Source organism: Puntigrus tetrazona, chromosome 9 (assembly GCF_018831695.1).
Source record: "Puntigrus tetrazona isolate hp1 chromosome 9, ASM1883169v1, whole genome shotgun sequence".
Lineage (NCBI taxonomy): Eukaryota > Metazoa > Chordata > Actinopteri > Cypriniformes > Cyprinidae > Puntigrus > Puntigrus tetrazona.
This window is the reverse complement of record NC_056707.1, coordinates 21,521,569-21,536,695: the sequence shown is the minus strand read 5'-3', so window position 1 is coordinate 21,536,695 and position 15,127 is coordinate 21,521,569. Positions and strand designations below refer to the sequence as shown.

General features: G+C 36.1%; 1 protein-coding gene across 16 annotated transcripts in view; it reads right to left on the bottom strand.

Annotated features, from left to right (window-relative positions):
* Positions 1-15,127, bottom strand: part of LOC122351533 (titin-like) — a 156,162-nt gene that overhangs the window by 78,625 nt on the left and 62,410 nt on the right. For 5 of the 16 annotated variants that reach the window (XM_043248646.1, XM_043248652.1, XM_043248649.1 and 2 more), the window contains 30 exons: positions 14,877-14,966; positions 14,585-14,659; positions 14,001-14,075; positions 13,839-13,916; positions 13,311-13,355; positions 11,365-12,987; positions 10,850-10,894; positions 10,298-10,696; positions 9,909-10,178; positions 9,543-9,818; positions 9,316-9,455; positions 9,107-9,233; positions 8,730-8,996; positions 8,353-8,619; positions 7,909-8,172; positions 7,614-7,753; positions 7,401-7,527; positions 6,688-6,954; positions 6,316-6,582; positions 5,950-6,216; positions 5,097-5,236; positions 4,751-4,877; positions 3,798-3,940; positions 2,317-2,440; positions 1,862-2,128; positions 1,665-1,762; positions 1,336-1,504; positions 984-1,250; positions 625-891; positions 260-538 (listed from right to left, as the gene is read on the bottom strand). In XM_043248646.1, coding sequence (XP_043104581.1) covers positions 260-538; positions 625-891; positions 984-1,250; positions 1,336-1,504; positions 1,665-1,762; positions 1,862-2,128; positions 2,317-2,440; positions 3,798-3,940; positions 4,751-4,877; positions 5,097-5,236; positions 5,950-6,216; positions 6,316-6,582; positions 6,688-6,954; positions 7,401-7,527; positions 7,614-7,753; positions 7,909-8,172; positions 8,353-8,619; positions 8,730-8,996; positions 9,107-9,233; positions 9,316-9,455; positions 9,543-9,818; positions 9,909-10,178; positions 10,298-10,696; positions 10,850-10,894; positions 11,365-12,987; positions 13,311-13,355; positions 13,839-13,916; positions 14,001-14,075; positions 14,585-14,659; positions 14,877-14,966 — 6,990 coding nt within the window. The remainder of the gene's footprint in view (positions 1-259; positions 539-624; positions 892-983; positions 1,251-1,335; positions 1,505-1,664; positions 1,763-1,861; positions 2,129-2,316; positions 2,441-3,797; positions 3,941-4,750; positions 4,878-5,096; positions 5,237-5,949; positions 6,217-6,315; positions 6,583-6,687; positions 6,955-7,400; positions 7,528-7,613; positions 7,754-7,908; positions 8,173-8,352; positions 8,620-8,729; positions 8,997-9,106; positions 9,234-9,315; positions 9,456-9,542; positions 9,819-9,908; positions 10,179-10,297; positions 10,697-10,849; positions 10,895-11,364; positions 12,988-13,310; positions 13,356-13,838; positions 13,917-14,000; positions 14,076-14,584; positions 14,660-14,876; positions 14,967-15,127) is intronic. The other 11 variants (XM_043248653.1, XM_043248654.1, XM_043248655.1 and 8 more) reach the window with 5 other exon arrangements.

Here is a 15,127-nt window from a genome sequence, read left to right as displayed (position 1 = left end):
CAAACAATTATATTTTCTTAGAAATATATATCAATCTATATGCATGTTATTTTATATTTAAATGCATTTTATTAAAATATTGTTGTACTTTTTAAATAGAAAGTATGTGAGATTTACTAACTATACAGTCCTTGAATCTAGTATAACTAATACAAAACATTCCCCTTATTACCCACTCAATTAGAAATTCACAATCATTTTCATGACAAGAGATTCTCTTCACTGTTACTTTGATATAACAAAAAAGTGTATATCATACCTTGCACAGTAATGTTGGCAGAGCTCTTTGCATGTTCACCACGCTGATTGGTCAGTGTAATGGTGTAGTTGGCTTCATCTGATTTATGAGTGTCTTTGATTCTCAGAGAGAATACATTGTCCTTCTGGACCATGATGTACTTGCTGCTTTCAAATAAAGTCTCATTATTCTTAAGCCATTTGGCTTTGGCCCCCTCAGTGTTAACTTCACAATTGAGGACAGTCTCTTGTCCTTCATTTGCCTTTATATCTCTGAGAGGAGTGATAATCCTAAGCTTTTCTGTAGAAAAAGAAAAAAAAATCAACGTTTTATTTTAAAAAACATTATTAAAAAATAACATTTAAAAAAAAGCATGCTATACATACCGAGCACAGTCAGATCAGCAGATGCTCTTGTGGTTCCAATGAGGACTACAAAGCCCCCTTCATCCTTGACTTCACAACTTTTGATAACAAGAACTCTCTTTTTACCCTCAGAAATGATTTCATATTTGTCATCTGATTGAAGTTCCTTATTTCCTTTGAGCCATTTTACTTCATATGTGTCTTTGGAGACAGAGCACACAAATTGTGCCTTTTCACCTTCAACCACCTCCTGGTTTTGAGGCCTTGCAATGAACTCAGCGGCAAGTTCTAAAGTGGATAAATAATTACAGTATTAAGTAAACCACAAGCAAGGAGCAAGTTTTTACAAAAGATTAAGTAAGTTTTCAAGTATAAAATACCATTAATCCTCAGGTTCCCTGTGGTTTGTGAGGTGGGCAGTTTGCAGTGGTACTCTCCAGCATCATCCATACGAAGGCCCTTAATAATGAGGACTCTCTTTTTGCCCTCAGCAATATGCTCATATCTACCAACTTCAGGCAATTCTTGGTCACCCTTGTACCATGTAACCTCTGCACTGGGCTTAGAGACTTCACAAATCAACTTAACACTGTCGGTTTCAGTGCCCTCAACATTTGCCAAGTTCTTTGTGAATCTAGCCTCCTCCTCTGTGGTAAAAGAAAGCATACAAATCAGCATAATGTTGTAAGCTGCCGAAGCCTGTTTAGACTAAAAATAAAAAGAATACTTTACCAACGACAGTCAGCATTCCAGAGGTTTTGGATGTCCTGGCATCACATTCATATTCTGCTTCATCATCAAAGACAGACTTGCTTATGATGAGAATTCGTTTTACTCCTTCAGAAATGATCTCATATTTCTTGCCTTTTCTGATTTCATTGCCATCTTTGAACCAACGAACCTATTCATAAATAAATATATTGATGAATGAACTCTCAGTGATTTTCATAAAGTCAGACAATTACACAACATATCCTATGTTTAACATCTAACTTACAAATTAAATAGATGGGTTTAAATGTCATTTTTGAAAAAGATTAACTGAATTCTAGACAACAAACCTTTGCACTTTCACGAGACACTTCGCATTCAAATCTGGCAGATTCCTTCTCTTTGACCTCTACATCATGGAGTGGTTTTGTAAACTCAACATGCGGAGCTGAAGATCAAAAGTCAACCACATTCAGTGTTTTATTTTTTTCATTGCAAGTACTTGTTAAAATTCTTAGCTTTTGCTTTGACATTCTGGTTGACTTACGTTCAACATTTAAGAAGGCTGATGTCTTGAACTGTCCAGCATCACAGGTATATGTCCTTGAGTCATCAAGTGTGCAGTCATGGATAATAAGTTTTCTTTTACGGCCATCAACAACCATGTCATACTTCTTGGTTTTACGAATTTCTTGTCCATCTCTAAACCACCTGACCTCTGCTTTCTCTTTGGAAACTTCACACTCTAATTCAGCGGTGGCTTCCTCTTCTACAGTCTGGTCTTCCAGAGGTTTGGTGAATTCAGCTGGAGGTTCTGCACAGCAAATGTAACAATAGAATTATGATTTCCAATGCTAATATATAATTATTTTTAGAATAAGTTAGAGCCCTAACAATCACAAGATATCTTCACCTCAATGTTTATGCTAATTAATTTTATGAGCGATGCTTGTTAGCAAGAAGGTGCAATTACATCTGCATTTGTGAACAAATGGCACCCACCATTTACAATGAGTTGAGCCTGTGTCACAAAGTCCTTTGCAGTGAGCTTTACTTCTCCTGCCTCTGTCAGCTTCACATCCCTAAGGGTCAGCGTGTGACTTCTGCCTTCTGCCCGGGTCACCACCTGTGCGGATCAAACCAATTGATAAATCAAGCACTCTTGCCATGTTAAGGGTGGGGGAGGCTATTTACTGCCCCTCTGCAATAGACATCAGCAGCTGAGCACTAGGAACTGTTCTCATTTTCACACCTCTGCTTCTACTGCCCCAACTATGTGCCCTGGAAGCCAATTTAGACACCTACATGTGGCTTGTGAAACTTCAAATAAAACTAAGCTTAAGTTAAATAAGATAATAGGTATTAATTGATTGAAAAGTTATATAATTTTTTGTACAATTAACATATTCCTTAAATCATCAATAAAAATGAAAAATAAAACAGGCAGAAATAAATAAAAAATTAACTAGTTATAAATCAATGTTCTAGCAAATGAATCCTTTATTTTCAGTACCATTTCCAAAACGTTGTACATATATATTTATATGTTCATGTTGTTAAATGATGTTGTTTATGTAATAATAATAGCACAATAATTAATAATATAAAATCCATATATATCTGTAAAGCCAATATTGAATGCTTTCCTTAATGTAACACAGAAGCAAAAAAAATATGTGTTTGCCCAAAAATAATCAAAACTGTTACAATCAAGGTTCATTAGTTCAGTTTAACTTAGTTGTAATCTCTGTTGTAAGAATCAGGTTCTCAAACAAACAGCTTGTTGTCACCAAAATGTGTGGCCTATTACTAAACCCATTTGCTACACAACACTCAGTTGAATTAAACTATAATGTAAAATACATCAAATTCAAAGCCATGACTAACTCATCTAACACGCACAAACTGCAAATTACACAACAAACATTTAAATGCTACTAACAAAATACATTAACACAACATTTAAATGCTACTAACAAAATACATTAATAAATAAATAAATACATACATTTCTGCATGTATATACAAGCTATGGCTGTAAAAAAGGCCTCTTGCCACCTGCCACTGCACATACAGTTTTGAAGCAGTTAAAAATAACTGGAGGAACGCTTGCAGAGCAGAATAGCCCTGTGTGTTATCTCAAAACCCGGATCAAATGCTCAACTGGTATCCTGATCCCCCAGGTCCTTATATGAGGAAAGCATTTAACTGACAGATGTAAAGAACTATTATACAATATGTGGAGAAAAGCTAAATAGTTGTTTTGCAGTTGTTGAATATTCCAAACATGTGTAATCCTAGCTGCTAAAAACAGTTGATCTCGCTTTACTGTTATTCCATTCGCAGTGTATCAGTGAAATTGTCAGATTGATCATCCAAATTAATCAGCAATTCAATTAGTGTATACAAAACAGCGATACCAACAGTTATTCCAGAAACCACAAATGACTTTTGAATGTAAAAAGGATAACATGCACACTTACTCTGTCACTTGGTTCCAGCTTTGTACCCCCTAGGAACCATTCCACAGGTATGCCCTCATAAGACAGTTCGCAGTCAAAGGTAGCTGTCTCTCCTGCTGTCACTGTTACATCCTTCAGGGGCCTCAGGAGGCCTATCACTCGTGCTTTGGATTTAGGAGAAGACATTATTAGTCACCTCCAAGTTCCAAGAGACACTGGTAATCCTTTAACTACAAATCCACATAGCGCTTTCCCGCTGACAACAGGCCACTGCTCTGGAGCTTGTAAGCCTCCAGGACAAGTGGGATTCAGCAGGACAGGGACTTGTGTTGGGGGCCTACTTCATTTGCATATTGAGTTTCCTTAAGATGTATATGGTCAAAAAAAATGTGGAGGTAGGTCTGTTTAACCTCTGCCAATCACTGACAGAGAATCTCTACATATGGCATGCGGCTTCTAAAATAACCGCAACATCTGATTGGCCACTAGCCCACCCCTGTAATGACACCCTGCCAGGAAATCTGTTACTGTCAATCAACCTGCTGGAATTTTCCAGGAAAAGGAGAATGTTACGTTTAGTGTTACTTAATTTATAAAATGGGGAAAAAAATTCCTCACCATGCTTAAGGGTTGAATGTCATAACAGTGTATCTGCTTGTTTCTAAAGCAAGAATATTAAAAAGCTAAACAAAATTTGATTGAATGCCAAAGCTATCTCTAACACATTAATCCCTGCCATAATAAATACTTTTCACACCCTGTTATCACTACATGGCATCTGTCAGTATAATTTACAAGCCAGTCATCATAAACTGCACAGACTGACTAATTTAACTTCCTTTAGTTATACATACTATCTTTCAAAGGAACTCATATCACCTGCCTTTGTTATGCAATACTAATTGTTTCAGGTACGTCCACGGAGATGCAATTATCCAAAATATGCAAGAAGGCATCATATTCATCATTCTCACCTTTAACTCTGAGTTGAGCCCTTGATTTAGCGTTAGCAGCACCGAAGTCCACACCACCAGCCATATCCATGCGAACATTGTAAAGGATAAGCATGTGCTTGGTGCCTTCCTCCTTAATTTCACAGTCCTAATAAATAAAATAAAAAATGTGATATGAAAATATGAGAATGTGTCAACAAAATATCTCTTTTTACATCATAAGTTTAGAATGACATAAAGCTGAGCACATGGTGACAGAATTATTATATAAATTTTTCATTTAATACAAGAATTGTAGATTCTTTTTGATTTTATTTTAAATATTCATTTTGAACATTACAATATACGAAAAGCATCAGTAATTTACCGGTGACTGGTGCAGGGCATCTCCTTTTAGTTTCCAGTTACCATGAACATCCCCCTCAGAGATTTCTGTCTCAAAGCGAGCAGTCTCTGTCTCTGTGACCTCCACACTATACAGTGGACGGACAATCTTAATATCACGTTCTGCAAAGAACAGGAGAGGACAGGCAGGCAAAGTTATAGGGGTTCATCAAAACAAATTTATTAACAAATAAATAAAACAAACATTAATTAAACAAACATGTAACACATAAGTCAAAGACGAAAAAAGGTTTAAGCATAAAAACAGTGTAATACTGCTTTAAATTGTTGTTGCCCAACCCCCCAAAAAAGTTTTCTGTTTAATTTCATTATAATATTGTTTTTGTTTTTCTGAGCAAAAAATAAATATCCTACATTTTCCCTGATTTACAGAAGACACCCACTGAAATGTCATTCAGTGTTATCAGGCATATTTTTAACAAAATTCTATCTGCGACTAATTACTAATACTAAATACTAATTAGTTTTAATTTTACATTTTAAAACTTTGCCGCCATCCTAGGTTTTGCCAATTTGTCAGTAACTTTTTTCACTCATTTAAAACAATAAAATGTAATATGCTCCCTTATTTTTTATATATTTTTATGTACAAGTCAGATTAAGCAGGTTGTTTGAATTTGTAAATAAATATTGTGTTCCACTGAATGACAATGTAACAATATTTTAACCAAATTCTGACATTTTATTCTACTTGAAACCTTAAAAGCAGATATTTTACTTTTAATCTGGTTTCTATGGACATAAAATCACTTTTGTAAATTTATTTTGATGCAGACATCTTAACGTCTTTGAGCCACATACAAAAATATACATACCTTCAATGTTGAGCTTGGCTGCTGTTTTGTCAGAGCCGCAGTCACAAACATATTCACCAATGTTGGCCTTTTCTGCCTTCTTCACTGTCAGGATACGTTTCTTTCCATCAGCCTTGATGAGGATGTTCTTAGAAGGAGTGATTTCCTTGCCGTCTTTCAACCATTTCACCTGAGCAGATGATTTGCTCACTTCGCACATCAGCACAACCTCATCCTTCTCAACTGCTGTGTAGTCTTGTAACTTGGTGGTGAAGTAAGGTTCTCCCTCTGTTGAAATACAGTATTTAAATTTGAATTTAGTATTTATTTTACAATTTAGTATTAGATGAATCTTTAAGAGTGTCTTCAAAATATTTAAACGCTTACCAAGCACAGTAAGCATTGCCTCACAGGTTTTACCAAGGGCCTCAGCTTTAATTAGAGAAGTGTCATCAATAGACACCTCTTTGAAGGACAGAGTGTGGATCTTCCCATCCTCAGTCAAGTGCACCACTTTGCTTGGATGCAAACGCACATCGTTCTTGTACCAGGTGACTTGAATCTTCTCATGAGAGAGTTCAATCCTGAATTCTGCAGTCTCACGTTCTTTAACAGTGACATCTTTAATGGGTCTGACAAACTCAAGCCGGATGCCTGGGGAAATATACAAGCACATGATTCAATCTGACATCAGTTGTCTTTAAAAGTTTATGAAAGAAAAATATTTTTCAAATAATGTATTTATTTTCTTCCCCTTACCCTGGATAACAAGTTTGGCAGATGTTCTCTTGTCCTCAGCTTCAAACATATACTTCGCCTCATCCTCATAGGCAGCAGATCTGACAACCAGAATGTGTCTTTTGCCCTCTTGAAGTATCTCAAATTTATCATCAGTTGTAATCTCTTGAGATCCTTTCATCCAACGGAAGCTCTTTGGTTGTCTTGAGATTTCACACTCAAACCTTGCCTCGTCCTTCTCATATACATGCACATCAGCCAGGGGTGTAACAAAAGTAATGGGAAGCTCTGCAAAAATATAGAAAAAACATCCTTTAAATAATCCAACAGCCCACATATCATAAAATATTCAATAATCTAAGACAGTTACCCTCGAACTTAAAAAAAACATGATCTAAACAAATAAAATATTCTAACAGGAAACTGGTTATTCAGTCATAATAATAATTCATCATAATAATTACTGTTAACATTAATTTGCACTTAAGTGTTTCTTCAATAACTTAAGTGACATTTATATTATATAATAAGTAGTCTAGTAAATAAATAAATGAATACATTTTAAATAGATTTTAAGTTTAAATAGTTTAATTGCTTTAAGCCAGTTTACCCCGAGAAGTAAGTCATTTATTCCAAACTTTTATTCAGCCGAGGAAGTGGTCGGTGATCAAAAAGGTTTTAGGAATCACTCATCTAGAATCAAACAGTGGCTGCATACAATAAGCATACAGTACCTTTCACTTTTAGATTGGCAGAACATTTTGCATTGGCACCCTGGAATGAAACCTCTCCAGACTGGGACACTTTGCAGTTGTACAAAGTTAAGATGTGTTTAGCACCATCCTCAATTATTTCAACATCCTATTGCCACAAAGACAAAAATACAGTTATGCCATTCACACAAATGTTACATTTGTTAGCATTTCAGATAGTTTTAGTAGCCTTACAGGTGACGGGGAGAGTACTTCTCCCTGCAGCTTCCACTGGCCATGTACATCATCTTCAGAAATTTCCACTTCAAAACGAGCTGTCTCACCATCAAACAGCTCAACACCATACATGGGTCGTACCACTTTGATGTCACGAGCTGAAGTTAATACAAAAAAAAAAATTCAATCAAACAACTCCATCACCTGTAAATGCTGAAAGTTTTCAGGTAGGTGTGTAGATCAATCTGAAGCCAAAAAAAAACAACAAACAAAAACACATTTACATTTCATGGGCATAACATTGATCACTGACCTTCAATGTTCATGGTTGCCAAAGTCTTGTCTGTTCCACAGTCACAAACATATAATCCTTTGTCTTTGTCCTCAATTTTCTTGATGTTTAGGATTCTTCTATTACCCTCAGCTTTCATGGTAACCATCTTGGAGGCTTTAATTTCAGTCTCATTGTGGAACCATTTCACAGGAACATCTTTGCTGAGCTCGCAGTCCAGATTGACCTCATCTTTCTCAACTGCAGTGTAATCTTGCAGTTTAACTGTGAAGTAGGCATCTCCCTCTAGATTAAAATAGAAAAAATAAAGTTCAGAGGACCTAATGTACTGTTTGTGAGATAAAACAGCTTGTGTACAAACAAACTGAGATTACAGATTTCAGGATTAATTATCTTACCACCAATACTACCAGCATCATTATCATCAAAATAATAATAATAATAATAATAATAATAAAATGTTACCTAGAACCGTCAGGTTTGCTGTAGTTGATAATCCTTTAGCCTCTGCTTTTATTTGGCAAGTATCATCTAGTGTGACATTCTTGATTTCTAATATATGTTTCTTTCCATCAACATGCGTAAGTACAGTTCTGCTCGGATGCAGTTTTGTTTCATTTTTGTACCATGTCACTGGTACATTGTCATGGGACAATTCAAGCTCAAACCGAGCTGTTTTACCTTCCTTAACAGTTTGATCCGCTATCGGTGAGATGAATTTCAGACGCATACCTATAATTTGTTAATCCATTACAAAACCATTTTAGCTTGGTGATTTTGTGAACAAATTCATTTTCAGAAGACCCCATGATGACTGAAGCATAGCTTGAATGAAAACTTACCCTCAACTGTCAGTTTGGCTGTTGATGTTTTACCCAAGACCTCAATAGTATATTCTCCCTCATCCTCAAATTCACAGTGGTTTATGACCAACATGTGTTTCTTTCCATCATCAATGATATCATATTTTTGGTCTGGTGTTATAATATCAGATCCTCTCAACCACATGACTTTAGGCACATCTTTTGTAATCGTGCACTCAAACTTTGCCTGTTTCTTTTCATGCACAGTAACATCCTTTAATGGGACTGTGAAGTCCATTTCAATTTCTATGGGTGTGAATAACAGTTATCACAAGATAATTATTTTCACCCTCTTTATTTTTTAAATACTCCTTTTCTTGTTTCGACATGCATTTTTATGCTCATCAACAACATACCTTTGACCGTTAACATTGCAGTAGTGATGGCATTCAAAGCTTGGTATGAGACTTCTCCAGCCTGGTCAAGTTGAACATTTTTCAAGGTAAGGAACCTTTTATTTCCTTCAGCTCTGATATCACACGTCTTGGGACAAAAGAAAATTGCAATTACTATTGTAAAATAGCCTATAAAGAGCAATGCCTTTTTTAACAATATGCAATCTTACCGGTGATCTTGTCAGAACCTGCCCTCTAAGTTTCCATTCTCCAGGCACATCATCTTCTGAAATTTCAGTATCGAAGTTGGCCTCTTCTTTCTCAACCACCTCTACACTCGCAAGAGGCTTCAAGATCTCAGCTTCACGCTCTATATTTGTGAAATACAAAAAGGGCATTTAAGGGAATACAAAAAAAAATGTATTAATGCAATAACTCATAACGCTGCCTAACACACCTCCAAGAGTGAGTTTTGCTGCATATCTGCGACCCTCAACTTCAATAGCATATTCTCCAACATCACCAGGTTGAGCATTCTTGATTGTAAGAGTCATATCCTTTCCAACCTTTTTCACCTCAGTCTTATCTGTAGGGTCAGTGGGAATTTCTTCATCTCCCTTGAACCACTTCCAGTTAGGAGTATCCTTGTACAGCTCGCACTTGAATGTGGCAGTAGCCTTTGGTTTCACATGCTGGTCCCTCAAAGGTTTTGTTAACCAATCTCTGATTATTTCTGCAAAGGTTAATATTTGGTTTACTTGTGGTTTGGTAAAGAGCAATTAAAAACTAATATAAATGACCATAAAGTTAGTCATACGCATACCAATGACTTTGACGCTGGTTTGTGTCTTGATGTTCTCGCATTCGCAAGTGTAAACACCGGCATCATTGTCATTTGCATCTTGGATTGTCACAGACTGCTGCAATCCAATAACATTGATTTGAATTTTGCCAGGAATTAGCTTGAGCTCTTTTCCGTCTTTCTTCCAAACAACATCCCTTTCTTTGCTCAACTCGCAGGTTAAGTACATTGGCTGTCCCTTAATTACAGACATTTCCTCCTCCAGATTCTTTGTGAACTTCACTGGTAACTCTATTAGATGAAAACCAAACAGAGGAACATCTCAATACATTGGGTATAGTTTTTTTATATATATTTGAACAAGACTAAGCTTGTATATTCAAAGTTTTTACTCATAATCAATGCAGTACCTTCAACAATAAGTTTAGCTGTTGAAGTCTTCTCCTTGTTGCCAAGCTTTGCAACACATGTGTACTCCCCAGTGTCTGAAAGCTGAACATCAATAATAGCCAGTTTGCGATCTTTGCCATCAGATGTGAATTTGTGCTTTGGACTTTCCCTTAGATTGCTTCCATCTTTCATCCAGGTGGTGATAGCAGTAGATGGAGAGATCTGGCACTCAAATACAGCGGAGGAGCCAATGGACTCAGCCTCCTGCAACACAATATCTTTCAGCTCTTTCACAAACTTCAAGGGGACAGCTTTTAGCTGGAAACCAAATGGTGATTCTCCTGGAGGCTTGTCACCACCAGCACCAGGCTTTAGCCCTCTACCCCTTCCAGCATCACCAGGAGATGGAGTTTGTCTTGCTGTAATGCAAAAAGATGTTTAAATGGAAAAAATACTTATACACATAGTAAGATTTGCATACCTTTTTTGGCTAAACTGTCATGAGTAATGTATAATGTAAAGCTAAAAATTGCTGAAGGATAAAAAAATCATGCTTTAATAAATCAACCTACGTTTTAAGCCTCTGCCTCTTCCAACTTCCTCTTTAGGCTTCCCCTCTGTACAAAACAAAAATAAATTACTTCTAATTCATGAACATGGAACATGTATTTTAAGTTAAATTAAAATGTCCAGTACTTAACAAACACTTAAAACAAAGGATAAATATTAAACATGGGAATGAAGGGTCATGTAGATGATAGAATCATGCTGCCAATTAATGAGAAGTTAGATGACAAATTGTGATCCCAATGCAATGACTATTTTTACCATCAGTGGTTATATTTCGTAGATCAATGAAGACACACAGATAAACAACGAACAAGATGAAAAGACTGAAAACACACATGCCACAATGAAGACTGAAGAAGATGAAGAAGGAGGCAGACAAGATTTAGCAGTTTTATGTGGATGAACATGAATGTAGACATGGAAATTATCTAGGGTGAAAAAAAAAACAATAGGGAGCTGGATTCCATAGCACGGAAAATGAGGCATTCATTGGTGTAGTTCACAGCCACCCTCTCACCTCGTCTACCCCCTGGCATCCCAGGAGTCTCAAGTGCACCTTCCTCCAAATACCTTTCTTCAGAGCCTTCTGAGCCATAACTCTCTCGAGAAGCAATCTCCCATCCCCATGCTTCTTCGTCATCTTCATATTCAGCTTCAACCTCTTCTTCAAATACTTCTTCTTCGAACTGAGTTGACATTTTTCTTAACTCCACAGCTCCAGGAGACAGCTCCTTTAGGGCTGGAACCTTCTCTCTTTCAGTGATCTGAGGAGTTGCTTCAGATTTGTCCTCCGTAGGTGAAGCCGTTTGAGGCACTTTCTTTAAAATAACAGCTTCAATTGAGTCTTTGGGTGAAACCTTGGGCTTCTTTGCCAAATCCTCACTTGGCTTCTTCTGCACAGAGACTGGTTCAGTTGGTTTTGGTTTTTCAACCTTAGGCGAAGGAATCTTTTTAGGCTCTTCTCCACTCTTTGGACGCTCAACAGGTTTTAGAATTACGTCTTCTTTCTCCTCAGCCTCTTTGGGCAAAATGCCCTTTTTGATGACTAATGGCTTTTTCTCATTCTCCTTTGGCGTAATCTCCTTCTTTATTGGCGTAACCTTTTTAGGTGGTATCTTTTTGTCTTCTGCAGGTACAGTCGTTGGTATCTTCTCAACCTCTTTAGCTTTATCTGGAGTTTCCTTACTGTCAACTCTTTTTGGCGGAATACTTGGTTCTGTTTTAATTTGATCTTTTGGTGACCTAGTAAGTGGTGACAGCTCAATTGGTTTTCGTTCCTTTGGCTCTGCAACCTCCTTTTCTTTTGGTGATCCAGCTGAAGGTTTCTTCGGAATTGGTTTTAGTTTAACCATTTCAGGCTCCTGATCTTTAGGTGGAATTTTACCTTTACCTTTAATTAATTTTTCTTCAGGCTCTGTAGGTGCTTCCTCTTTGGGAGGTCTGGTTACAGGCTTAACAGCAACTTCATCTGGCACCTTTTTGTCAGGAAAAAGGGGCTCTTCTTTTTTTGTGATGACATCAGATTCTTTTGGCTTTTTATCCTTTTCAGGTTTGTCTCCTTTCTCAAAGGTAATTGGTTCCCTACTTCTGTCATAACTTATAGGTTCTCTGCCTTTATCTTCTTTTTTAGTGTCTTTTTCAATTTCAGTTGGAGGTTTTACAGGTTTCTCAAATGGTTTTAATTTGATAGAGTCTTCTACTTTTGTGTCTACTGGTAACTTTTTAACCTTTTTTAGTGCTAAGCTAGGTTCCTCTGGTGTATCTTTCTTTGGAACCTTTGCAATTGGTGTCTTTTTTGCTTTTTCTTCTAATTGAGCTTCTGGATTTATCTCAGGTGGTACTTGATCAGGTTCATCGGAAAAATGTTTGTCTACCTCGGGTTGAATTTTCTCAACTCTCTTGGTCACTTCATAAGTCTCATAATGCATTTCTGCCTCATAACTTTCAGTTATCATAACTTCAGTATGAGCCTCAGCATACACTTTTGGACCCTCTTCATATTCCTCCTCTTGTGGTTTGAGCACTTTCCTCAGTTTTACCATTTCCTGATCTTCGTCTTTATCTTTGGACAATCTTGTAGCTTTCTTTAAGGTTGGAATTTCAAATTTTCCCTCTTCTTGCTTCAATTTAAGAACTTTGCCTTTAGATTTGGAAATGTATGCCATTATAAAGCAAACAATACATAAAAACAACCATAAACACGTCGCATTAAACACACTGACATACTTTTGCCAGTAAAACAAACTAAAACAAGACAAAACATAACAAAAGACTATAGGACACAATCAATAACAGACGAACCAACAAAGATTGTACTGACAACATAAAACATTTCAATACACACAACAAAATTCAATTCCCCAAAAATATTACAAATATAACCAAAGAGAACATATAATTTGAGAAGGCTTCGCCATCTGTGAGAAAAGATTTACATTTTTAAGAATGTAATTATTTTCTTACCTTTCTTTCCTGGAGCAGGTGCAGAAACTGGTCCCTTTTCACCATCTGATTTAGAAAAGTTGTCACAAATGGTTAAAACAAGTCACAACAACAATATTTTTTCATGTAGTGCAAAGAAACTGATCATATTGTTTAGAAAAAGTTTTAGGGGCATTTTTGGTTTATAATGTGAAGCTGTTTTGGTATACATAGCATTTTATGCTCTTCTGTGAGTAACTGGTTGTCAGTTAAACTGCTGAGAGATAAAGAAGACATGCCTTTTCATTAAGTGGAAAGGGGATGCTGTAAGGATCACTTAATAGCTTACACATACCAGAAGCACATACATGACAGACATTGACAGACATTACCACACACCTTACTAAAATTAAGAAAGAATTTACAAAAAAAGATTAAGAAAACACACTCAGAATAAGATTGTGACCTACCTGTTACTAACAAACTTTTTTCAATAAAGATAATTGCCCAAAGATATTTTATAAACAAAGGGAGTATATACTTTAAGAAGAAGAGTTTAAGCTTGAGTACCTTCCACTGCTTCGACAATTGGTACTGGTTCTTCCTTTGGAGCAGGCTTTAGTTTCTCTGGTTCTTTAGGTGTAGGTACTTCAAAAGAAATGTCAAAGACATGATGAGGTTTCTAAACTAGACATACCATTTAGCACAGTACACGGATGCAGACCATAATACCTTTTGTTGGAATTATCTTCTCTTCCTTGGGCTTAGGGATGAGTTTATCTTCAGCTTTCTTTTCGATCTCTTTAACTTAAAATAGTGTTTTTGGCATTAATTCAAGTTGAAAGATATTGAAGATAACGCAATGAAAGAACAGAATCTTTTACACTTCCATCAAGAATTACAGACAGACGCACAAATATAACATGTATGACAGAAAATATGAAGTGATTCACATTATATTTTAAGTAATTATTTGAAGAAAATATGAAGATATTTCATGTGAAAATTTGATTGTATTAAGAATTCACTCACGCAAACAACAAGAATGACATGCGTTTTTAGACTTAACAAAACAAGTTTTAGCCCCTCTAAGAGGTATAACAACAAAACATTGTGACAAGTTATTTTTCTAAATAAGAGTGGTTCACTAAGCATGAACCTTCTGTCATTAAGATGTTTTGTTACAATGACACACACCACATAAATGATACAGAACAACATAAAAACAGGAAAGCAAATGTTAAGTGTATTAAGGCCCTCTATTGAGGTTAGGATGTGCTAAAGAAAAACAAACATATCACAAGCAAAAAAAGTACCTTCTGGGGAAATTTTCTTTGCCTGCGGCAAAGGTTCCTTCTTTCTTTCAGGTTCTGGAGATGGTTTCTTTTCAACTGAAAAAATTTACAAATTTTAAGATGTTATTATGAAAGAAATCAAGTCGTTACAGTATTAAGTGGCAGTGAACCAACAGTAAAACTTTGACCAAAAAAAATGAAATACAACAATATATACATAAAAGATCTGAGTTGACAAAAGCAGGACACACAACAAAAAGAGACCATAATATCATAAAAGAGTTTGCTAAAGAATCCCCACAGTACTCTGTACCTTTTGGGGCTGTGACTTCTTTCACAGAAAGAGGTGTCTTCTCTGGAGATAGTATCTTTTCAGGAGATGGTTTCTTCTCTGGTTCTGCTACTTTACATCACAAATAAAATTGTACATTATAACCTCGAACCTAATTTTTGTAATTTTACCATCAGATTCAACAAACATAATATAAAATATTTCTACACACAAAACAGAGACACAGTGGCTGTAACATTATTTAAGACTTCAAGACAGGACAAAGAAGAGGT